The sequence below is a fragment of the Sminthopsis crassicaudata genome, chromosome 4 (assembly GCF_048593235.1).
Source record: "Sminthopsis crassicaudata isolate SCR6 chromosome 4, ASM4859323v1, whole genome shotgun sequence".
NCBI lineage: Eukaryota > Metazoa > Chordata > Mammalia > Dasyuromorphia > Dasyuridae > Sminthopsis > Sminthopsis crassicaudata.
Genome location: NC_133620.1, coordinates 60503748 through 60530726, shown reverse-complemented (window position 1 = coordinate 60530726; position 26979 = coordinate 60503748). Strand labels below are relative to the sequence as shown.

The window sequence follows — 26979 nt, the reverse complement described above, 5'->3', positions numbered from 1 at the left end:
AACCCTGAGAAGAGGGAACAGACTATCATGGATGATATTCTTTAGAGCATTCATACTGTTACTGAATAAAAAGTAAAGACAACATAAGAATCCACTGTGCTTATTACTGTTTGTGTATTTCAAAGACATTTAAAATGATGGGACAAAATTTTGTAGCATTACAATTTGTATTCCAAGAAGATTATCTTCACTGATATGTTAAGCAATCAATCATATAAGATAGATTTGATACCTTTGAAGATCAGTATTTCTTATTTATATCAAGTGAAGTATAAAAAAGGGGAAAATAATCATCAAAAAGTTTTTGTTCATATGGAGGAAATCCAATACATAGTAAAAATGAAGACAGATGTTCCTGAACATGATAACTTCATTTTATGAATGTCATTATATTAACATTATCAAATTCAGAACACTGCAGAATTTCCTTAGAGATACAAAGGCATGTGGTGTACATATGTACACACACACACACACACACACACACACACACACACACACACACACACACAAATATAGAATAACTTGTCTAGATGATATGCAACAATTACATGCTAAATAAAGCTGGTCCATTAAAATTAAGAAATTTAGGCTAAGAATAAAATGGCAGTAAAACAAGCAGTATTGCATATGGGAAATTAATTACATAATTAATACTTTCAGTGAAAAAAATTATGTATTACTTTGATCTTTCTTAATGTTTTTCCAATGATATGTGGTGGCAAATCATGGATTAATTCATTCTCCAAGGAATCAAAAGGTATAAAAAGAAGAGTAGACAACTCATATTCGATAATAAATGAGTTACAGCACATTGTAAACAATGAAATGGATAGATAATGAGATAGAAAATACCCAGAAATGGTCCTGTCATGCTTTGAAAACAAAGGATGAGAGAAAGCCATTCTATGGTTTACACCAGTGCAACATGATATCGGGATATCAGCAGAATACCCATCTCTTAAAGAGGAATTATAGGGGGAAAAAAAGGCTGTAGAGGATTAAAAAGTATGTGTGTTATGATCCGTACCACCAGAGGGCGTACTCACATAAATAAGACTGAATCACTAAAATATTGAAGTATCTTTCAAGTAGTAACGTGCAAAAGATACTCAATAGTACCTAAAACTTTCTATTTTTTAAGTCATGCGCTGGTGCTGGTGATTAATATATGTCAAGTAGTGTACTAAGCACTGGAATATAAGTTAAAAATAGTACTTCTTTCTAGTAACTTAGATCCTAATGGGAGGGAACATACAAAGCAGATGTAAATCCTAAAGGGAAAAGCAGTAGCAGCTGAAGGGACTGAACCAGGGCAAGTATCCTGCAAAACATAGAACCAGTGGAGATGAGAGGTGGAGGTGAGAAAAGGAGCATTTGGGGACAGCTAGAGCAAATGGCAAGTAGAAAAGAATTGGAATTTATGTGAGGAAGTAAAAGTAGGCAAGTATGGTTGGACTATAAAATATATGGAAGTAAGTAATTTGAAAGCAGACTGCAAAGACTGAAAGGAGCCAATTATTAAATGGCAAATAAAAGTTTCTATCTTTGATCCTAGAGGTAACAAGAAGTTACGAAAGTTTGTAACTAGAATTGAGGAAAAGGATTATTTTAGAAGGGTGATATGCTCAAATCTGTGCTTTAAGAAAATCCCTCAGAGGTGGCTGGATAAAAGTGTGAAAGACTTGAAGCCCGAAGAATTATATTATTGCAATAGTTAAGGTGAGAAATGAGAAGGGCCTAAACAAGGCAGTGGCTATGTAAATAGAGAGAAGCGATTATATACAAGAGATGTTATAGAGAAGAAAATAACAAAAATTTGCAACTGACTGGGTTTGAGAGTGAAAGACTGAAGATGACACTAAGAGTGATAATCTCAGAAACTGGAAGGATGGCAGTACCCTAAGATAATACTCTTAAGTTCAGAAGAAAAGTGAGTTTTGAGGGGAAGATTCCTTTTGATTAGACAGGATTTCCTGACTTTAGAACAGGGAACAGAGATGAATAGATAGATCTAGCTTAAACTGATATGACAGAAGTTAACGAAATCACCCAATGAAAGTCTTGCCTTTTAACTATCTTCTGAGCTATGTAATCACATGATCAAAATGTTACAAACATTTGAGTTCTTACAACAGACTGTTTTAAAAACCATGATTGCTGGGCTTGCATATTACAAACTACTTAAAACTATCATAAACCATTACAAATGTTCTGTAGAAACAAATCTCATATTGTCTCTCTAACTACAGTAGTAAGGCTGTTTTACAATTTAAACTATCCTACTTATGTCACTATTTTTCTATCTGATGGACTTTCAAAGCACTAGTTGGCAACACTAGTCAGTTGTTGAAAACTCTTATGAGTATGGCCAGTGTGCCAAAGGGAGAGGAAAACAACCACATCTGGAGAGAAAACAAAAGTTGGTTTATATAAAAATTTAAGAAGAAACCTGTGCAATTCAACTTTTAAGTACATTTATCATTTATTGCACTGCTTGTCAATAACTTATAGGAAAAATAAATATTTTATAGTATCATTAGATATTCATTTGTTAAGGTTTCTAAAAATTTTAAAATGAATTCCTATCTCTCAGAGAACTAGTAAAATTCTCCTATTTTTTTTTTATTATCACATGTGTTTGATTATACAATCTTATTTTATTCTTGGTTCAAATCAAATAAAATTAATGTACAAGAATTAACACTGACAAATCGCAAACTGTTATTCAAATTAAAAAGTCTTAATGAATATATTATTTTATATTTTATTTGACCATATTTTATTAAGAATGTTGTATTTAACAAAATTTGTAAAACAAAGAAATTTAATATGGAATCATCTAGGTAATAATAAACTTAAAATCTTGTTAGATTACTTCTTTTAATTTTAAAATGTCCAGGGTAATTAAGTGGCTCAGTGGATAGAGAACTAGCCCTGAAGTCAGGAGAACCGGAGTTCACTTTTGATCTCGGACACTTAACACTTCCTAAGCTGTGTGACCCTGGGCAAGTCGCCTCAGCAAGGAAAAAAAAAAGTCCCATATAAAATATTAATAACCATTTTATAATTGATTTTATATAATTATGTCTTTTTCTAATTACAAGTAGTATATAGATTTATAAACAAATTTTTATTTTGGAAATTTTACAGGTGAAAGTTATTGTACTTATGGTAAGAATTTGATAAATTAATCTAAGAGATGGAAATAGTATATTAAATTACTCTAGCATTTGCTACTTTTTTTTTTTTTAAAGAAAGGAGAGGAGTCTGAGATTAAAAAAATATAGAAAACCACCATGCTAGAGAAACGGAGGTGAGATTAATGGAACATATAGAGAGAGTTCTCTTTGGCAAAATGAAAGGTCTACTTTTTCAGACAATGGGTAAAGGAAAAGATAGTGAGGATGATGTCAGAAAAGAGATGAAATAAGAAGGAGGAGTTCAGAGCAAATGGCCTTGGTTTTTTTTTTTTTTTTTTTTTTTTGAGATAGGAGTTAAGGTTGAGGCCAAGAATGTTTTGCAAGGCTTGAAAGGATTACACAGGTTTTGGCACAGTCACTACATAAGAGTAAGATAGAACCAATATGGGAAGAGTAGAAGTATTGCTTTGTGGCATTAAAAACTCAGGTGAGACAAAATAAATTTGTACCAAAAAAAAAAAAAAAAAAAAAAAACAGTTGATAGGAACAACCCAGAGTTGAAATTTTACAGGGTATAACTGGCAAAAGGATGAGGGATGAAACTGGGAATGAAGGACATTAGAACCATAATCGAGATTATACTAAGCCTGGGAAAGTATTGATGGGTAGAAATATTTTAAGGTGATAACAAAATTTCTGGAGTAATGAAGCATAGGAAGAATGGAATGAACAAAATTTATTAGATAACAAAATTTCGAAGTTCTTAAACATCAAAGTAGAAGACTCCAGAGTAAAAAGCAAGATCAAGGTAATTACTATTCCTATGTATAGTAGAAGAAGAAAAGAATAGGTCTTGAGAACATGACTGTTCTGAGGAATTAAAAAATTAGCCTAACTCAGTGAAAATCAATATTTGTATTAAAAATATTAACAAATATTTGTAAAAAAAAAAAGTATCAAGACAGAAACTGTGGTAGAGAGATTCTGAGCCAGACAACAATCTTGTTAAGTAAGCACAGAGAATGTCCTAGAAAGGTCACTGAGGTCTATTAAGTTGGTAATTTGGACTGAATAATTCAGAGGAGGAAAGGTCACTGAGTGATGGCAGTAAGAGAAGGCTCTGGAATTGGCAATAAAGTGCAATCCCCCACAGATAGCAATCATGATCTCTCAGACAAGCTAAAGGAAAAACAGACTCAAGTTAAAAAGATAATAAGGAAAACTACATTTTCCTCAAAAAGATTCCAAAGACAATGAAGTAATATAAAAAAAATTTACGCAAAGTTTCTCTGATAAAGAGATCTCATTTCTCAAATATAAAATGAGTATACAACTGAGTCAAATTTATAAAAACAAGAGCCATTTCCCAACTGATAAATGGTAAAAGGATATATAAACAAGCAGTTTTCAGAGGAAGAAATCAAAGATATATATATATATATAGTTTCTTGAAAATATCCTGTAAATTATTATTGACATTGTTCAATCATTTCCACCATATTTGACTCTGACTTCTGGGGCTTTCTTGGCAAAGATAATGAAGTAGTTTGCCATTTCCTTATCTGGTTCATTTTATACATGAGAAACTAAGGATTAAATGATTTGCTCAGGGTCACACAATTAATAAGTCTCTGACTCTGAGGTCTGATTTGAACTCAGGAAAATTACTCTTCCTGATTCCAAGGCCAGGACTCTATCTGCTGTGCCATCTAGCTGACTCGAGGTATCACGTCATACCTCCCTTTCTATCATAAATGACAAATGATGGAGGAAATGAGGAAAAAACAAGAACACTAATGAATTACTGGTAGAGTACTGAACTGGTCTAACCATTCTGGAAAACAATGCAGAACTATGCTCAAAAGGCTATAAAATTGTATCCTATGACCCAGCAATAGCACTACTACCTCTATATCCCAAAGAGAGCAAAGAAAAGGGAAAGGGATCTATTTGTTCAAAAATATTTATAACAGCTCTTTCTGTGGTGGCAAAAAATTGGTTATCGAGGGGAAGCTAATCAATTGGAGAATGGCTGATGGTGTGCTGTAAGAAAGGAAAGAGGGGAGAGGAGGCATATGACATTAAGAAAAACATAGCAAGGCCTATATGAACTGATGCAAAGTGAAGTAAGATCATCCAAAAGATAATTATACACAGTTACAGCAAAATTGTGACCAGATCAACTGTAAAAAATTTGGTTACTCTGATCAAAACTAAAAATAATCCATTCCAAAGGACTCATGATGAAAAGATGCCATCCACTTCCAGAGAAAACTGATGGACTCTGAATACAAACAAGTATAATTTTCTCACTTTTTTTTAATTTTGCTTTTGGGATGAATTGTAGGTAATATGGAAATGTTTGGCATGATTTCACATACATAACTGATATTATATTCTTCCCTTGAGTGGGTGAGGGGTGGGAGAGAATTTAGACCTCAAAATTCTAAAAGACTAAAAACAAATAAATAATAAGAGTAGGAAAGAGGCAGGGGCTCTCCCATGGAGATAAATGAGTCAAGCTATAAAGGATAGTACAAACAGAACAAGAAAGATTAGTCAACAGAGCTGTAAAAGGCTTGAGAAACAAGGTCCTAGTAGATGCTAGAAGATGGAAAGAACTTGGAAGATGAAAGAAGAGACAGTTTGTTTATTATGGATTAGAAATTTTAGAGGGCACCTCTTCCACATCTAGAATGAGAAAACTGGGAAGAAATGCTAAGAGAGATGAAAATGGATAACTGAATAATAGTGGGGAGTGGGGTAGTAGATGGAATTTGTTCTTCTGTAGTCAGGGCTTCAATACCACTAAGAAGGAGAACAAGAAGGGGTAGGACTATGTTAATCACTGAGGAAGACGTCCTGACAAAGTTAGAATGAATAGATGTTCTGTTGTGATTAGAAGGTTCAAAATCTATACTGAGATAACAAAAGTTTAGTCCCCTAGGAGGCAGGGCTAGTGGGTCCCAAGGACTTTAGAAGCCTTACCCTGATCAGGGGATGATGCCGTTCCTAGGGATATTGGGAATCCCAGTTTCCAAGTTTCAAAGGAAGCAATACTGATATTCTCATTTCAGTACCTTTGTATTGACTGTTCCTCATACAGGACCCAGCTCAAATGCCTCCTTCTATATGAGGTCTTTCTGATACCTCAGTTGCTAATACCCCATTTTCTATTACATATATATGTATACATTGTTTTCTCTAACAGATAAGCTCCATGAATCAGGGACTGTTTTATTATTAAGTCTTGTATTCTAAGTGCCTTTAAATTACTTACCAGAATCCAATCAAGAGGTAGCTCCCACTATTTTATTATAACTAATTTTCTGTTAGCATTGGACTTTTTCAAGGAAGTTAAATAAACATATCAGATCAACTAAAAAATATGGGGTAAATTATAGTTATAATATTTACCTATTATTAGGGAGTACAGGCATTATCATATTTTTTAACTTTTTAAAAAGCAGTATTTGTAGTAGCAGGTAAGCAATGCCATGAAAGCATAGTAATAATAAAATACAGTTACTAAAAAAATAAAAAAAGCTTAGAGCCAGAAGCAATCTTTGAAAAGACAGGTCTCTCAAAATCAAGATGATGCAGCTTTTACCTGTTCATCAATGCTGCAGTCATCTACTAAGGTATCATGTTCTGGTGCACTAGGCATGGTTGAGTCTATATTTCCAAATAATTCTGTATTAATGGATTTATCAGTTTCCTCCTATATGATGAAAGAAAAAGAAATCATCAAAAAATACAGGCTTTTGACAATATTCTTATAACATGGATCTTCATTAATTACCTAGATATCACACTTCCTTTCTCCTCATACTTCTCAAACAGTAAAAACTGTCTGTGCTGTACTTTTCCTTTTAATTTATTTCCTCATCTTCTCTCCTCTTTCTCATTTTATACTGTTGAATAGTCTTTATCCTAAATCTGTTTGCTATTCACAACTTTTAGGGAAATTTTCACTGTCACTAGCTATCACATTCATTTTCCTCCTTTATTTAGAAGAAAAGGAAGCATTAGGTTGCAACTTCCTTTGACAAATTTTTTTTTCCCCTTTAGAAACCTCATATTGAATTAGTCCTCAAAATCTGTTTCAAATTTAACAGCAGAAAGTACTACTATTAGATGCTCAATTTAAGTTGTATAGCTTGAATTTTTATGCTACTTCAATTATTTCATTATTGTACCCAGGATGGGGGTATAATACAAAGGGCTTCACTGGAGTGCTTTAGAAAAAAAAAAAATAATAATAATGCATTCAATTCATACTTATACCCATTTTATAGGAATGGAATATGGGTTACTAGTTTAAAATTAGATTTGCAGTGCTTGATGTCTTTATGTATGTTTTAGTTGACAGCAAGTCAGGTCGAAAACAAAGCTCTCCACAATACTTTTTCCATGAGAAAATGAGATACATTTTATGGGACAATTTTCAAGGAAAGAAAGAAGTAAACAAGAATTCATCAAATGCCTATCATGTTGTAAAACCAGTTTTAAGCATTCTACAAAAACATCTCATTTGAGCCACAAAAAAACCCTAGAAGTCTTATAGAAAAAAAATGGGGACTACTAAAATTGCCAATTTTTAAAAAAAAATTTTGGCTTCAGATTAAATATAAGCTTAAAAAAAACCTTTTAATGACACTTTAAATTTTGCAATAATTACATTGAAAATTACAGAAAGCCTGTGTCAAATGAAATACTACTTTCCCACCCCAAAGAAAACCTTCTTCTAAAAGCAATTCTCTGTTCTTGTTTACCTAGGAGATAGGTGACTTGAAAAATAAACAAACTCAAAAATCCCTCAATGTAAAAGCTGAATAAGTTTATTAAACTGGAATTACTTAAGACAGACCTCTCTGGGTGGCAAGAATGCATAAATAAGCTTACTTTAATGGAAAAAAATACATTATTTCAGTGCTTTGGGCACTGGCTCTTATTATTAAAACTATAAGGACTTAGTACTGTAAGACACCAACTGAGAAGAGTTTTCCTAATTTAGAAAGTACCTTCATAGCTTGTTTGGTTGATTTTGTTTTGGTTTTGGTTTTTTGCTTTTAAATAAAATTTGTATTTTATTAACCACAATTACATTTGTACTCATTTGAAACTTGTATGACATGAAGAGAACTAGATAAAATCCCCTGAAGAAACTGAACTGAAGGAATTCTCTATGGAGGATCTGCCAAAAGATGTGGACAAGAATTACACCAGAACAATAGATGTGGATAAGTTCATCTTATGGATGAAGTCACAGATCCATGGAAATAGCAAAGTGTACATGAGACATAACTGATTCAATGTACAGAATTTTATTATATTTATTATGACAAATTATTAAATGTACCCTTTATAATAATTACAAAGCCTATAGGTTCACAACCATGGAACTAAAAATCTTTAACCGATCTTTGGATTAAGCTAAAGTTAGTAGAAATATAAATTCTTTAATCAAAAACAGACTGACTATATCTTTAAAATTTTACTTTCAAAGAAATGTTTTGATTTATAAAGAAAAAAAATCTCAGAAAACTGATATATACATTATTATGTTATCTTCATTGTACCTCTTTCTGGAAATGTTCATCTTCATTTTCAAGTACACAATTGTCATTTTGAGAATAATATGAAGAAGGTGAAGAACTCTCTTTACAACACACACGCCAACTGGGAAACCTATAAGATAAATCCACAAAAAAATGCTTCAAAACAAAATCAGTACAAAAAAAATAAAATCTTAATTCATATAGATTATTAATTGATTTCCCTGCCTCATATTTATTTTCTCTCCAATCCATCCAGCCGAGATATCAAGGTGATAATCCTGACTATCTCACTTCCTTGATCAATAAACTCCAGGAGTCCACAATAGGAACAAATACAAATTTCTTGAGTTAACCATCTGACTTCTCAGATTTATAAATAGATTACTCTGTCAAATCACCAATCAAAAGCATTTGTAAAGTACTTTTGAGGGGACTTAGTTAGGCATCATAATAGGCACTGGGGGTACAAAGATAATAAAATGAAATAGTAACTATTCAGAACAAGTGAACATACACATTCTTGTGATAGATCAAGATCCTTTTTTTGATGCTGAGAGACATTAGCAGTTGAAGGGATTAGTAAAGTGGTTCTAGAGGGAAATTTGGAATTCAGAGATAAGAGTACTTTTTTTTTTTCCAGACAGAAGAAAACTACAGCACAAAGGTTTGGGACTAGTATTATATGAATGTGAAAAGGAATAATGCAAAATGAAGGTGGCAAGGCAGGTTGGGAACAGGCTATAAAGAATTTTAAAGGATAAGGGAATTTGTATTTAATGGTAAAAATAATAGCAAGTGACTAGAGTTCAGTAAGGAAGTTATTACTGTCAAACCTGTATCCAAATTCACGAATTCTGAGCTACAGCCAAATTGGCCTTGTTGCCCTTCACATATGCAATCTCCTGCATTCCAGAGACAAATTTCTTTTTCAACTCCATTTCTCAAAATTTTTATTTTCCTTCAAAACTAATCTGAAGAGCGTCTCTACTGAGTAAAGAGATCATAAAAGAGGAAAAAGGGCACACATGTGGCAAAAATGTTTGTAGCAGCTCTTTTTGTCATGGCAAGAAATTAGAAACTGAGTGAATACTCACCAGTTGGGGAATGGCTGTAAATTATGGTATGTGAATGTAATGGAATATTATTGTTATAGAGCAATAAGTGATGAGAGTCTGATTTCAGAAAAGCCTGGAAACAATTACGTGAACTGGTGCTAAATGAAGTGAGCAGAACCAGTAGAACATTGTAGACAGTTAACAGCAAGACTATGTAATGATCAACTATGATAGACTTCCAAGGCAAAGGTAAAGGCAAAAGACATGGGATGGAAAATGCCATCTGCATCCAGAGAAAGAAATATGGAGAATGAATGCAGTTTGAAGCATACTATTTTCATTTTTTTTTTTGTTTTGTTGTTTGTTTGCTTTTTCTTTTACATGGTTTCTGCCCCCCCTCCCCCCGTTTTGGTTTTATTTTTCTTGCACAACATTATAAATAGACAAGTTTGGAAGAATTGTACTTGTAAATCTGGACAACAACAGGACTTTGCAAAAATGAATGTTGAAAGCTGTCTTTGCATGTGTTTGGAGAGATGGAATATTATTGAAAAAAAATTTTTAAAAACTGACCCAAAGGGCCTTTTTTAATATGAGACCTTCCTGATCCTCCAAAACTGTCTTATCTTTATTTTGTATTAACATTCTCTAGGTACACAACCTACCTAGGCAGAATATAAGCTCCCTGAAAGCAGAGACTTCCAATATGTGTTTGTATGCTCGCTCTATCACCCAGCAAAAATCTCAGTGAACTGTGGATAACTGATAAATACTTGATGGGACTAAGGCTATTACATTTGTGTATATTTAATCTGAAAGAATAATAAAAGGCTAAAAGGTACATATATATCACCTATTAAAAATAACAACAGTACCTATCAAAGGTAGACTTGAATCAGTATTTGTTTTATATATATATATATGAACTTTATATAAATACAAACATTCCGAGTAACACACACAAATTATCAGATCATAAAGTTTCATCTACTAAATGACAATAAACTATTATCTTTGAGGTTTAAAGTATGTTCATTACTAAGCTCTCAATGGAGGCACATAAACACAGACAATATAGGGAAGCTTCATTGTTTAATCACTCTTCAGGAGGCAGGTCTTAGTCCCAAAAGAGACTCAAACTTCATCTCTCCAGCTGATCCCAGGATATAATAATAATGAACAAATACAATTTATCAAGGACTAAAATATACCCCTTCTAAACCACTCTATGTTTAACATTTCAACAAAATAAAAAAATGTATTAAATTTCAACTCTGTACATGACATGATATAAATTTTAAAATGACACATGTATATATGTAAATATGTGTGTATGCATACTAAATGCTATACTATGAATTTTTGAAATATATAACACGAAAATCACCTGTTTTTTTACAAAATTCATTTTTATGATTTTAGTGCAAATCAAATCTTGAAAGTGATATAATATATAAATATATATATATATTTATATAAATATATAAATATATATTTAATATATTTATTATATATTATTATTATAATATATAATATAATATAATATATTATTATATATTAATATAATAATTAATATAATATATAATATAATATAATATAATATATTATTATTATAATATATATTATATATATATTATTATATATATATATTTAATATATTTATTAATATATATATAAATATATATATATATTTATATAAATATATAAATATATAAAGAAGTGATATAATGGGATGGGGGGAAGCGGGAAGGGGAAAGGGAGATCAATGTTTTTGACCATTTGCCAAGTGCTTTTTGATGTGGTTTATTTTTAAAATTCAGTTAACTCCCAAATTTTGGGTTGGATTTATATAGCCAATGTAGTTTTGTGGAAGCTGCTTTAAAAGTTATCACTTAAGTAAAGAATTCTGAAATTGAAAGGGCATTGAGAGATCAATATAATCCAACTTCCCACCTCATACAGCCCTTTCCTTTCCACTTCCTCCTGACAATCTTCCCCACCCCCCATCCCCATATCCCAAGTAAGGAGATAAGGCATATCAGACAGGGATTGAATACTAAATAACCCTGGATTCCAATGATGGGGAACTCACTTCTATCAAAATATTGTATTTTATTTGTTGAAAGTACATGCTTAAATGAGGTTTCTACAATTCAATTTAAGTGCATAGTGACTGTTTCCTACATGGCAAGATAGAAAGACCAAAACTAATTCTCCTATCCAAAATGACCAAAACAGTTCTATTTCTAGAGGAAGTATTAAAACTAAATAGATTCATTGGGACAAATTATATGAGGCTACATCAATTTAAGAATTTTTCTGTCTAAATTTTATGTATCAATCTATTAAAAAAAAAAAAAAGTTTAGAACTTCAGTAATACTACGGGGAATTTCCACTTATATATTTAAGGCATCCAGAAAAGAAAAGGAAATAGTCAAGACTATTAAATAAAAGTATTCTTCCCCCTTCCCTTCCAATCCTATTCTGTGTCCCATATTCTATATGACTTGGAAATGTTAATTTATCTTGTATACAACCATCCATCTATTCCTGGATTTATCATCAGGTCTTATACTATTAATTGAAATAGTCATAGCCTTTCCTCAGTTACTGCAATTAACTAGAAAAAAAATTATAACTCTTATTTTTAAATTTTTTATTAACTTACTTATCATAAACAAACATGAACATTCCAATAACAGAATATTCCAATAGCAAACAACAGTAACAAAACCAAAACCAGAAGATTGTATGCGAAATTCTTAAGTTTCTAAATTAAATACTTGACAGGCTTATCACTTTCAACAGTCATACTGGTTAACAATATGCATTAAATTATACTAAATCAAGGTGGGTAAAGCAAACATCTGTATTACTAAATCATTTCTGCCCCTGATTTCCAATATAATTATAGAGATACTTTGGAATACTATTTGAGTCCAGTGCTAACAAAAATCATACACATAAAGGAATCCTATGAAATGAAATCACAATGGTGAACAACAGCAAACTCTTCCCTCAAAACTCTTTCAAAAGGATCCAGAAAATGCACAAGGACAAATTTTGATAGGGAAACAAACCCAAAACAAAGTTATAGTGAGACCATTCCTATGTAACTCAACAGTGAATCACCAAAAGAGAAGTCTGTGGACACTGGGGATAAATGCAAGACTGTTCATCCAACCTTAGCAAAGCATCCCAAGATCCATTGGAAGAGAGGAGGGGAGGAGTTCAATAGGGACTGCTTCCTGTAACTGGCAGTTTTTTCCCCATCCTCAGCCAGGGCAAGAGGATAATCCTAACCAAGTTCTAGATTGACACCACATTTGTACTCTGGGAATTCTTATGCAGATGGTAGACAAGCCAAGGACAGGTTCTACACTAAGCTCTTTTGAATGTAGGCCAAAGAAGACTATCTCCCCCAAGCCAGCTCACTCAGCCCTCATTTTTTTTCTCCTGCCAAAAGCAACTTATGAAATAGGAGGCTAAAAGAGATCTTAAAGAAGGAAAGGGACCTGTATGTGCAAAAATGTTTGTGGCAGCCTCTTTGTAGTGGCCAGAAACTGGAAATTGAGTGGATGCCCATCAATTGGAGAATGGCTGAATAAATTGTGGTATATGAATGTGGAAGACTATTGTAATACTATTACAATATATAATATACTACAATATATGATATTACTATTGTAATGACCAGCAGGAAGATTTCAGAAAGGCCTGGAGAGACTTACATGAACTGATGTTGAGTGAAATGAGCAGGACCAGAAGATCATTATATACTTCAACAATAATACTATATGATGATCAATTCTGATGGACGTGGCCATCTTCAACAATGAGATGAACCAAATCATCAATAATGAATAGAACCAGCTACACCCAGTGAAAGAACTCTGGGAAATGTGTGTGAACCACTACATAACATTTCCAATCCCTCTATTTTTGTCCACTTGCATTTTTTATTTCCTTCTCAGGTTAATTTTATATTATTTCAAAATCCAATTCTTCTTGTGCAGCAAAATAACTGTATGAACATGTATACATATATCTACCTGCCATTTGGGGGAGGGGGTGGAGGAAGAAGGGAAAATGTCGGAATAGAAGGTTTTGCACTTGTCAATGATGAAAAATTACCCATGCATATGTCTTGTAAATAAAAACATATAATAATTTTAAAAAATAAGAAATAGGAGGCTAACCAAAGAGTAGTTGCAGTGTGGTCAGGTGAGGGGATGCCTATCCAAACAAAATCATATTCCCTTAAAGAAACATTCTAGCTTTTGATACATAATATCTTTAATTCTTCCAGTCTCTGTACAACAGTCAAACACATCATCAAACCACATGTGACCAGGTCTTGTCTGAGTGTATCCAGATGACCTGATATGGGGATTCTTGTGTTAACAGGTCTCCCCTGGAAGCTACAAAATCCTTTCCCCACATCCCTCCTACCCCATGGGCTGGTATAGCTCTGACCCCACCGAGAGCATCAGTATCTTTTTTGGTCTTGTTCTCTTTCCTGTGTCACCCAGAGAGTTCGCCCAGAGCTCAGAAGACAGGGCCTGCAGAGGTCACTACTCTGCTCCCCTACCTTCTGCTCCAACTAAAAAGGAGGCTGTGAGAAGAGTGACCTCCCTTGATCTGGGCCATTGCACCCAGACCTAGGACGCTGCCATTGGCCAAGCCAGCAGGGAAGTCCGGAGAAGCAGGGTTCCCAGGACTCAGGTTCTACTGGGAGCTCTGGACCTAGAGCTGAGCTCTACCATGAACTGAAACACTGACCCTAAGACTGAAGAGGTTCCAAGGGGGAGAAGAATGTGTTTGTATATTTGTGGTTATACATATTTTAAAGTACAGACTCCTTTGTAAAAATTGGCAAGAATACCATAGGAGGGGCTAGAGATGAGGGTCTAGCACCCTCAATTCTCTTAAAATCACCAGAAAACTATGAAGGAAAGGGATAAGGGGAAGGCCACACCTGGCCTATATGCCTGGCTTGGAGGCCAAGATAATAGGTGTTACACACATGAGCACTCAACTCTGTACATTCATTTTTTTTTTTAAAGCATATGCTTTTAATTCAAATCTTTCCCAGGATTTTGGAAATTCCAACTAAGTCTACAAAATATTGGTCCTTTAAAGCTTGATACTTTTCTGATTAAATGGGTGTTATGCAAGTTCCACCAGATTATTAATATTAATAATATCTAGCATTTATATAATGCTTTAAAGTTTGCAGATCACTATGGGTGTGTGTATAATCATTTGATCTTCATGACACTGTAGGAGACCAAGGAAAGAAAAAACAATTTTATTAAGTGCTGGCTATATTCCAAGCACTGTGCTAAGAGCTTTACAAATATTACTTCCTTTGATCCTCACAAAAATAAGGGTTGCTAAGTGATTTATCCAGGGTCACCCTGCTAGTGTTTAAGGCTTCATTTAAACTCAGATATTCCTGACTCTAGGTCTAGGGCTCAATCTATTTACTGACTTGCCTAAAGTAGCTTTGATTATCTCTTCTTACCTTTAAATCTTCAATTACAGCTTAATCCACGGCTTAAAGAGATATGTAAATATCAAAAGAATTGAGAAATTAGTCCCCAAAAAAACCCAAAACCAAAACCCACCAGCTTTTAACCACTGCTAATGAACAAAGCAATGGTGCCAGGTAATTTGGACTTATAAAGCTCACATATTCATGTAAAGACATATTAAAATCCTTTTAAAAATCTGCGTAAATCTGCCAAGATTTGTACATCTTCAGACTATTAAAAAAAAAATCTATCAAAAAATTGTTGGAAGAATTTTCTTTTTACTTGCAACAGGACTTAGAATTATGGTGAATACATTGCTATACTAAGAAGCAGAATTGTTCTGGAATTAGACATTTACAAATGGGATGAAATACTGAAATATAGTATCATTACTTACTGATGGAGATGAGTAGGACTACATGACACTCTTTGTTGCATATTTTTACAGTGTTACGACAAAGCCTCATTTTGTTCAGTGACTTACAAGTACTTCATTTCATCCCAATGTTGAACATGAATTAATAAGACGGTGCGCTGTTGTTAGAGCTGTACCTACAACCTCTGATAGACAAGAGATGGCCTTTTGGCCAACTGTTTTGTGACAGTTGAGTTGGGATAAAGTCCTACAAATATAAGCAGAGGACAGGACAATGCCTGTGTCCCTGTCACCAAAATCTTTCTTGTTATATATAAGGAGTCCTCTGTGGGACTGGCAGTAGACTCACAGGCAAGGAAGGATCAGTTCAGGCAGTGAAAAAGGAGCCTACCCAAAATGGCAAAGAAAATGCGTAGGCCCCAATTCCCGGGAAGTTCTTGACTGTAGTACAAACTGGACAGTCAGCACAGTTAAGACAAAAAATAAAAGTGGATTAGTGCATTCAGTAACTAGATGCCCTAAACAGGAATTCACCCTATAATCTCTGACTCAGAAGTTCTGGTTTTTGTTGAAAGAAGAGTCAAGAATCTTGTTAAAAGACTTGGAAGGGAAAAAAAAATTCCCAACCAGAGTATAATTCCCTGCTCAGAGAGCAAGTTATGAACAGACCCTCTCCCCCCAAGGAAGTGAGGTAGTTTTTGCTACTGTTGCTGTTGTTTGAAGAGAAGTTCAAAGGGAAACCTGAGGAGTCCCTGAAGCAATGGTTCAAGAGATCTGGATATAATGAAGTCAGTGTCAACAGTCTTTCTGCTGTGGACTTTCAAAATGTAGGGAAAATCTAAGTATTCCTTTCACAAAGTCAATTCTGTCAGAGCCCCAAGGAGGGAATGCTCTTTTTTGGTGACCAAGATGGACCCTTGCAGTGCATGCAGAGGGTAAATTTTCCAAAGAAAATGGGTATGATAGATTATACATAGGTGCCTTTCACCAAGGCCTGCCAAAGAAAAGATAATTACTCTCTAGAGATAGAGATAGAGGAAGCTCTGTATTAGCAGTGAGGGAAGTAAATGGTACATGGCAGATTGCACTGGACTACATGGAGCTGAACAAAGCCATTCTGCTTATCTCTACAGCTATTTCTGATCTGGTCAGCATTATAGATCAGGTTGGCCAGGCTATGTTAAGTGATATAGGGATATTAATCTTGTCAATGCTTCCCCTACCCACCCACCCACTACTGTGACTGAGACTACTCAGGAACAGTTTTGGTTTCACCTGTGAAAGAATACAACATATTTTCACCATCTTTCCTCAAGGCTACCTGAATTCTCCTTCAAATGGCCACATTATAATGGACAGAAACCTGAAAGAGGCCTTATTCCCCAAGGTCAGTATAGTGATGACCAGGACAGATGAGAACATAGTGGCAGAGGCCCTAGACCCAAGTGCCCTACACAAGGGATGAGAAGTGGGAAATTAACCCTGAGAGAATCTAGGGTCCATCCTGCTCAGACGAACTTTGGAAAACATAGCAGGTGAAAAAAATCTAGAAGGATTCTAAGCAGAATAAGCCATTGAAACCTAGACTCTCCATTTGTAAGAATACACATTCCCCACATAGCCTGGATATATTACTGGCCCTCATTTACCTAGTCACTCACAAGTCACAAGAAGATATAAAATCATATTTGCCTGAGTGTCTCTGGTGTTCGTGTTCCTCAGAAAACAGGCAGTGACCATGCCTAAGACTGAAGTTTCCAAGCCAGACCTGAGGAGCCTGCCTCTGCTGGACCAGTGGCTTCCCACCTCTAAGAACTTGGCTAATTACGCATCTCCTCTTGCCTGACTGACTGGTGGCTGCCTGCGCAACAAGAGAGCCATATGCACCTGGACTTCAGCAGCCACTAATCGAGTAACAGGAGAAACCTTGGGGAGTAGGGTACTGGCAACACTGCCAACTGGCTGGGCTCCAAACTACATGGCTAGCCATGTGAGAGAACGTTGAGGGATGGAGCAATGAAAATCTTCTATATTAGTTCCTGGGCAGTGGCCAGAGGACTGGCTGAGTCTCTTGGCCTGGAAAGCACAGGCCTAGCCAATCAAAAGCTCTTCTCCTTTTAGGTCAAGATCAATGGAGGTATTCTGCCCATGCCTCCCACTACATAGCTGGCTGTGGGGAGTCAATAATCAGAGATATATATGCTAAATAATCACAAATAGCAAATGTTGTGGAGTTAGTCCAATGTCAATTTGGACATTTGAGTGGTGATGCCATGCATGCTGTGTTGTCCTAAAATGGCACTCTCATTTCAGAGCAAGAGATTTGTCCCTACTATTGAACAATGGCATCATTATGCCTCTGACACCCTCATCTGGCATCCACCCTCTCAAACCATGTCTACAACAAATCAGTACTACCCCAGAAAGGAAAAGGGTTCTCATTTCCAGTGTTTTTTTGTATCCAGACTCCAGGAAGAAGCATTGCCCAATAAAAATGGAGTTTTTGAACAGTTTTTTAAGGAGGTTGATTCGTCTTTAGCCCCTTCTTATTCCTTCCTCAGCACAGGATCCCCTTGGACTTCTCGCCTTAGAGAGGGATCCATACAGGTCTCCCTCAATTGGCAAAATTCTTTTTCCTCTGAGATGGTTCAGTGAACAAGTTGGGAAACCAAGATGTGGTGTTGTTTTGTCTTGTTTTTGAATAGCACGGAGATGAAACTACTGCTACATGTTTATATGGTGTATGTGTATTTACCTAGAAGAAAGAGGATCCCCTGGGTGATGCTTTATAATAATTCAGAATCACAGAATGAAGCTAAGGGAGAGTCCTTATTTAGTCACTATGAAAGAAGGGAGCAGCTCTTCAACAGAAGCTTCTGGGGGCAGAGTTATTTGCTTCTTGCATATGATGATAGTGGTGTTAGAGCTGTACCCATAATAACCATTTGTGTTGTCTGTAGCAGCACTTCTGTTGTAGAAAAGAACTAGAATCAGTGCCAAAATCAATGAGAAAATGGCTAATATGTAGTATATGAATATGATAGAATATTACAGAGCTGTAAGAAATAACTAACATGATTTCAGAGAAAGTTAAAAAGACTTGTATAAACTGAACATGACTAAGGGGGCAGAACCAAATGAAATGTTTACATGATGATCAAATGTTAAGAAAGGAAAGCAACTTCAAAAGACTTCAGTAGTTCAATCCACACAGTAACTAACCAAGACACTAAAACACAATTTATTTAAGAATAAACTTGTGGTTCTTAAGCCTACATGGAGTCTAGTAACCGAATGTGTGTGTGTGTGGGGGGGGGGGGGTTGTCATAAAATTATGATTATAAGTAAATGTTTGATTCTATACCTCTTTTATATACTTATAACCCAGGGTCATGTAAAAAGTCTACATTTTCTTTTTTTGTATTTGTATCCCCTAACCCTTAACACAGTTCGTGGCACAAAGGCACTTGATAAAATACTTAATGATTATTGAACTCTTCTCTTTTCTGAGTTCTAACCTCCTTCAGTTTTCATGATGTGTTCTCTCAATGTGACCACTGTAACCACTCCTCACGATCTGCATCCTTTTCCCCAACCAAAGGGTCCCGCTAGGACACTGTTCTAATCCTTGTTCTTTTCTAAAATACCTTCTTTTTTGATGATTCATTACAGATTCAATTAGCTTTTACATATGACTCCCATATCTACATACCTTTATCCCTAGTGTCAAAGCAAAAATCTAGTTCCTGATCACTCCCTGTCTACCAAACATCTCTAAGCTAGATGCCTCATAAGCATTTTTACATAGGGCTAAAAATTTTATCTTTTGATCCTTTCAGTCACCCAGTTCACAACCTCAGTTTCATTCCTGACTTTTTCCCTTCTATTCACTTTGGATATGTAACTAATCTTGCTAAGTCCAGTTCTTGGAGAAGAAAATGGTATACTACTCCTCCATCTTTGCCAAGAAAACCCCAAATGGGGTCACAAAAGAGTTAGACATGGCTGAAAAGGAGGGGGGGGCAGTTAAAGTCCAGTTATACATTATTATCCTCTTCTCTCTATTCACATAGCCACCACAGATACACCATTTTTCACGCACCCATCACCTGGGCTACTGCCAGAGGGACTATATCTGATTCCTCCTCTCAGTGACCAAAACAATCTTCTCAAACAAAGATCTGGCCATGTCATTCCTTGATCAAAAAATCACTCATCATCCATAGAGAATTTCCAGTGATCCTACTCCTATTTCTTCCACAAAAGTCTTTTTTTTTTTTTAAGTCTAATTACAACACTTTGAACTCTTCTAGGAGAATATAAATTCCTTTACACTCAAACATTTTTCTTTGTAGCCCTATCACAGTGCTTTGCACATAGAAGGTTATTTAATAAATTGTGTACTAAGCTAATCCTCTCCCCACTCAGTTTTGGCTTTAGTAGTTATTTTCTCAGAATACATTAATGTTAAAGATATGCCTAAATAGCACTAAATATTCAATAGGTTATTACTTCTTAATTCTTAATTATTTTGTGTTTGTATTAATATTACAATCAATTTTTGCATTGTATTATTTTTTAATATAAACCACTGAAAATCCTCAGCAAAGAAAAATAAAATCTGAAATCACAATTTCACTGGCTGCTTGCATCATATGTTTACTTTTCAAATGAATCATGTAAAAAAGGGGGGAAAATTAAAATGCAGAAATATAAAAATTAAGTAGTTAAATAAGCCTGCATTGTTTTTTCTAGCTATAAATAATAAAACATTTAAGCTAAAATTAATGAAATTAAACTGTTAAAAAAAATTTCAGTTTATCTACATGAAGATATATTCTGAATAAAACTGTTTTCTCTACCATCTGACCCCTTCTCTCCAGTTGCACAGCAGCTTCTATGGTTCACATTATTGTAATAAATGCAGTATTTTGCAGCTAGTATCCCTGACTCAAGCCTGTCTTCATTTCAATTCATTCTCCACAAGGCCACCATCATTTTTGGCAAACATAGATATGGCACAGGAACTAGAGTACTAAGCCTGGAGTCAGGAAGATGTGAGTCCAAATCTAGCTTCAAGATATTACTCACTATGTGACCCTGGAACAAGTCACCTAACCTGTGTGTCTCAGTTTGCTCAATTGTAAAATGGAGAAAATAATAATACACCTTCCTAGGATTGTTGTGAGAACCAAATGTTTGTAAAGTGTTTATCAGTGTCTTGCTAACATATAACTCACACACACACACACACACACACACACACACACACATATATATATAAACAGGTGTTTAATAAACACTTATTCTCTCCTTTCTCAACTACAATGGCTTCTTTTTGCCTGTTGCTTATCCAATTTCTACTGAGCCAGACCCCTACTTCTCTTTCTTACTTTGCTGGCCTTTTCTGGTTTTACACATGACTCCTTATCTCCCTTGCCTCTTTCCCTCTCTGAGTGAGACTTTGCTCTGTCCATCCCACTTATTCACTTATTTACTTCCACCTTGGAGTGTCTTTCTCTTTAAGATAAAATTCAAGCACTATATTCTGTATGAAAACTTGTCTGATCTTCTCACCTACTTTCCAAACTACTTTGTAATTAACTACATAGCATTTATGTGTATGTTTCATTTTATATATATATACTGCACATTTGTATAGGGACTTTCTACTCAGAATATAAACTTAAGTTTTATTCTTTGTGTTTATATCCTTAGCACCCAATTCTTGACATACAGAAGGTATTCAATACTTTCAATGACTATTAATGCCTTCCTGGAACTCCTACATTGGCTTAAATCACTGTACTTACACACACACACACACACACACACACACACACACACACACACACACACACACACACACACCTACCCCTTTACACACATACTCTTCTCTAACTTCTCCTCCCTAATACTTCTATAGGTATTCTGTTTTAACCTTTCTATACTCCCTCAATCAGCAATTATCATGCAACTGGAGAAGACTTACAAATTCTCATCACTAGTTCTTAACTCTTACCTACTCTGCAGAGTTCAAAATTTCCTACAGAAATTTCCTAAGGAATATTTCCAATGGTTTCACTTCCTACATATATCTCATGTCTTTCTCGGGTATCTTCTAGGCTAGAAATTTTGGCATTATTTACTAATCCCTTTCCATCTCTTATAGTATAAAATCACAGGAATATCAAATTGAAATAGACTTTAAAGATCATCTAGTCCAATCTTACTTTACAAATAAAGAAACCAAGGAAAAGAGACTGGAATGCTTTCCCAGTTTCAGAGCTAATCAGTATCAGTCAGAAAGAGTCAGAATGTTCCACATATTGTCAGAGTTTAATTCAGGGAACAGGAAAAAAAATTATCTAAAAATGACTGTGATATAAAGACTAAAAGGTATCAAGAAAATCTGAGGTTATAGGAGAAGGAGAAGAGGGAGGAGAAAAGCTAAAAGGAGACAGACCTCAACAAGCAGAACCTGTTTCCAAATTCCCAAACCACTCTGTTGATTGCACTCTATCTGCTCATCTTTATTGACAGCTCCAGTATTTTTCCCCCTTGTCTCAAATTTGTCCTTTCCCCACCAGTACCACTGCTACTCCCCTAGTTAAATCTCTTCCTCTTTGCCTATTTCAATATCCTAAAAGATCTTTGAACTGGTAGTCTCACCCAAATTTGATTCATCTTGCATACTGATAGTAATCTTCCCAAAACTTTGCTTTCACTAGTGTCATTTTCTGCTCATGCTGAAGAGTACACTTTGAAGAATAAGTTCAATTTTAAACTATAATAATAATGATAATTGTTAGGTTCTTACTAAGTGCTAATGAGATCATGAGATATTAGGTTCTTACTAAGTGCTAAGTCGGTACTTGACAATTCTCTAGTTCCGGCCATGACTGGGAGGTTTTACTTGTGAATTTCTGGGGAAGAGCTTGCATGCTTAGGAGGAGCAAGTTCATTGGTTGAAGTAATTTTTCCCAGAAGCCCTTGCATTATCCCCTGCCCATTCTCTGGGAAGATAAAAAAGGGAAGTCACTACTCTGGACCAGAGTTGACTGCAACTGTCTGGAGACAATGGTTCTCTACAGGAAGAAGAATCTGTCCGAGAGATTTGAGTTGACACAGCAGATCTCCTCCCAGAGAGCGATAGGCAGCTTCTGGAGACAACAGCATGTTACATATTGGCATCCACAACGTGGGACAAGGACTTTTGCTTATCCTGACAAGGACTTATTCTGAGCCCTTCAGAGGAGCTAGCCCGGACCTTCGCATTTAAGGACTTATTCTGAACCCTTCAGAGGAGCTAGACTGGACCATCGCAATAATAATAGCAGCTAACATTTATATCTCACTTACCATGTGTTAGGCACCATGTAAAACACTTCATAATTATTATCTCATTGATCTTTACAAAAGCCTGAGGATGAAGCTGCTATTATTATTCCCAATTTAAGATAAAGAAACTGAGGCAAACAAGTTAAGTTACTTTTTCAGTCACAGATCTATGTAGTGTCTGAGGCCTGATTGAATTCAGGCTCTCTGGATTCTAGGCTGCACAATGTACCCAATACATACCTAGATACCCATTTACTTGGACTTTCAAGACACCTCACAAACTAATCCAACCCCCGTCTATCAATTCTCATGCTTCAAAATATAAGTCCAGTATATGGCATATACTCCACTCTAGTTTTGATATATGTCTACTTTTCACTAAACTCAGTTCTCACCTTCAAAAATCAGCTTATGACTATAGCACACCTTTTATCCTGTAAAGTTATCCACTTCTTACCTAACTTTCAAGATCCAACTGAAGGTCTACAATTTCCATCAAGTCTTCTGTGACAATTCTAGTTATCATACTATAACACTTCACAATACTATATATGTTTCAAATAATTCACCTCTTCACGTAAATCATTTTTGACTCCTCTATAAGATTATCAGCTTCCTGAAGGAGACAGATAAAAGTTTTATACGTTCTTTTCTCCTCACAAAGCCTAGTAATGCTTCAATAATAAATTCATAGTGATCAAGTAATCTTTTTGAATTCTAACTCTAGATTCAGACAACTAAGCTATATACTACTTTCAAAATTATAAATTTGCACCAAGAGATATCTGTGGAATAAAAAAAAAAAATGCATTCTTATTAACATCAAAATAATTACGAGGAGGAAATTTAAGTAATATTTGTTATGGATACTACATATTACATAATACATGGATATTATGTAATACATGGCTATTACAAAATATCTTAAAGTGACAAAGTTAGTATTAAGTAGCTAAAAGGTATTATGTATATACAGAAGGGGGGGGGGAAAATCAAGGTTTTTTAAAATTCACTTAATTATGAAAACAGAAAAACCTAAAGCAGAAAGGAGCCACTGCTCTATAATTGATATTCATTCATAAAACAAAAGGTATTATGTATATACAGAAGGGGGGGGGGGAAATCAAGGTTTTTTAAAATTCACTTAATTATGAAAACAGAAAAACCTAAAGCAGAAAGGAGCCACTGCTCTATAATTGATATTCATTCATAAAACAAGTTCAAAAATCCTCAGCATTTTTATACATTACCAACACAATCCAAGAGCAAGAGATACAAAGAGAAATTCCATTCAAAATAACAGTCGATAGTATAAAATATTTGGGAATATATGTACCAAAGGAGAGTCAGGAATTATATGAGCAAAATTACAAAACACTTGCCACAAAAATAAAGTCAGATTTAAATAATTGGAAAGACATTCAGTGCTCTTGGATAGGCCGAGCGAATATAATTAAGATGACAATACTCCCTAAACTAATCTATTTATTTAGTGCTATACCAATCAGACTCCCAAGAAACTATTTTAATGACCTAGAAAAAATAACAACAGAATTCATATGGAACAACAAAAGGTCGAGAATTTCAAGGGAAGTAATGAAAAAAAAATTAAGTGAAGGTGGCCTAGCTGTACCTGATCTAGAACTATATTATAAAGCAACAGTCACCAAAACCATTTGGTATTGGCTAAGAAATAGACTAGTTGATCAGTGGCATAGGTTAGGTTCACAGGGCAAGATAGTGAATAAAAATAGCAATTTAGTGTTTGACAAACCCAAAGATCCCAAATTTTGGGATAAGAATTCATTATTTGACAAAAACTGCTGGGAAAACTGGAAATTAGTATGGCAGAAACTAGGCATGGACCCACATTTAACACCACATATTAAGATTAGATCAAAATGGGTCCAAGATTTAGGCATAAAGAACGAAATCATAAATAAATTGGAGGAACATGGGATGGTTTACCTCTCAGACTTGAGGAGGAAGGAGTTTGTGTCCAAGGGAGAACTAGAGACCATTATTGATCACAAAATAGAAAATTTTGATTACATCAAATTAAAAAGGTTCTGCACAAACAAAACTGATGCAAACAAGATTAGAAGGGAAGTAACAAATTGGGAAAACATTTTTACAGTTAAAGGTTCTGATAAAGGCCTCATCTCCAAAATATACAGAGAATTGACTTTAATTTATAAGAAATCAAGCCATTCTCCAATTGATAAATGGTCAAAGGATATGAACAGACAATTTTCAGATGATGAAATTAAAACTATTTCCACTCATATGAAAGAGTGTTCCAAATCACTATTGATCAGAGAAATACAAATTAAGACAACTCTTGAGATATCATTACACACCTGTCAGATTGGCTAAGATGACAGGAATAAATAAAGATGAATGTTGGAGGGGCTGTGGGAAAACTGGGACACTGATGCATTGTTGGTGGAGTTGTGAAAGAATCCAACCATTCTAGAGAGCAATCTGGAATTATGCCCAAAAAGTTATCAAAATGTGCATACCCTTTGACCCAGCCATACTACTACTGGGCTTATATCCCAAGGAAATACTAAAGAAGGGAAAGGGACCTGTATGTGCCAAAATGTGTGTGGCAGCCCTTTTCATAGTGGCTAGAAGCTGGAAGATGAATGAATGTCCATCAAATGGGGAATGGTTGTGTAAATTATGGTATATGAATGTTATGTAATATTATTGTTCTGTAAGAAATAACCAACAGGAGAAATACAGAGAGGCTTGGAGAGACTTACATCAACTGATGCTAAGTGAAACAAGCAGAACCAGAAGATCATTATACACTTCAACAATGAAAATGTATGAGGATGTATGCTGATGGAAGTGGATATCTTCAACATAGAGAAGAGCTAATCCAATTCCAATTGATTAATAATGGACAGAATCAGCTACATCCAGAAAAGGAACACTGGGAAATGAGTGTAAACTGTTATTTTTACCTTCTGAATCCAATTCTTCCTATGCAACAAGAAATTCGGTTCTACACACATATATTGTATCTAGAATATATTGTAATATATTTAACATGTATAAGACTGCCTGCCATCTCGGGGAGGGGGTTGGGGGAGGAAGGGAAAAAATCTGAACAGAAGTAAGTGCAAGGGATAATGTTATAAAAAATTACCCATGCATATGTACTGTCAAAAAAAAAAGTTATAATTATAAAATAAAATAAAAATTAAATTAAAAAAAATTTTAAAAAAAGTTAGTTGTAAGAATTAACATATTTCTATTGCAAATTCTCAAAAGAATATCTTCCACTCCCTTGAGTCCTATAATTTGTGGTAGTCTTATTATGACTGCCCAAAACTTCTTTAAAAATTAAATTATGAGTTAGAAACTCAACAATTGAGTTTAGGTTGCAAAAAATGCATTTTAAAATCATTTTTTCAAGTAATAACTAATTTGTCTCCAAGATTTAAGTTGGATAAATATCAACCTGTCTATTTAAAGATGGAGAAACAAAATTTTTATGAGGCAAAAATTTCATAAGTATGGATGTCAGATTACTCATAAGAATTCACTAGTCCAACTGGGTTAACATAACTGGGAAAGTAGGTTCTACAAAAAATAATTTACAGAATTCATGGAGCAACTTTCAAAAAAACAATCACTAACTGCATCTACTTTTATTTCTATACAATCCTGTGATAATCCAGAAAGTTTTCTTTTCTTTTCTTTTCTTTTTTTTTTTTTTAACAGGTTTAGGCTTTACTGCAGGATATCTCTGTTCCAGACAATTCTCTCCAAGTTTTGCAAGGTGTTTTGTAAGCACTACTCTTCCTACTTTATATAACAGGAAACTGAAGAACTTTTGTAAATTGTAAAGTGCTAAATCAATGCAAGCTATTGTTTTTTACTATTGTAACAACAAACAAGCATAATTCTTCTTTGTAGAAAATAAACTTTTAAGTGACATGCAGAGAAACAGG

General features: G+C 34.6%; 1 protein-coding gene across 3 annotated transcripts in view; it reads right to left on the bottom strand.

The window, feature by feature from the left end:
* SUCO (SUN domain containing ossification factor) overlaps positions 1–26979 on the bottom strand; it is an 86475-nt gene that overhangs the window by 45679 nt on the left and 13817 nt on the right. For all 3 annotated transcript variants that reach the window (XR_012489006.1, XM_074308366.1, XM_074308367.1), the window contains exons 2-3: positions 8726–8834; positions 6754–6864 (exon numbers count right to left, since the gene is read on the bottom strand). Coding sequence is in view for 2 of the 3 variants with exons in the window: in XM_074308366.1 (XP_074164467.1) it covers positions 6754–6864; positions 8726–8834 (220 nt within the window). In the remaining variant the exon portion in view is untranslated. The remainder of the gene's footprint in view (positions 1–6753; positions 6865–8725; positions 8835–26979) is intronic.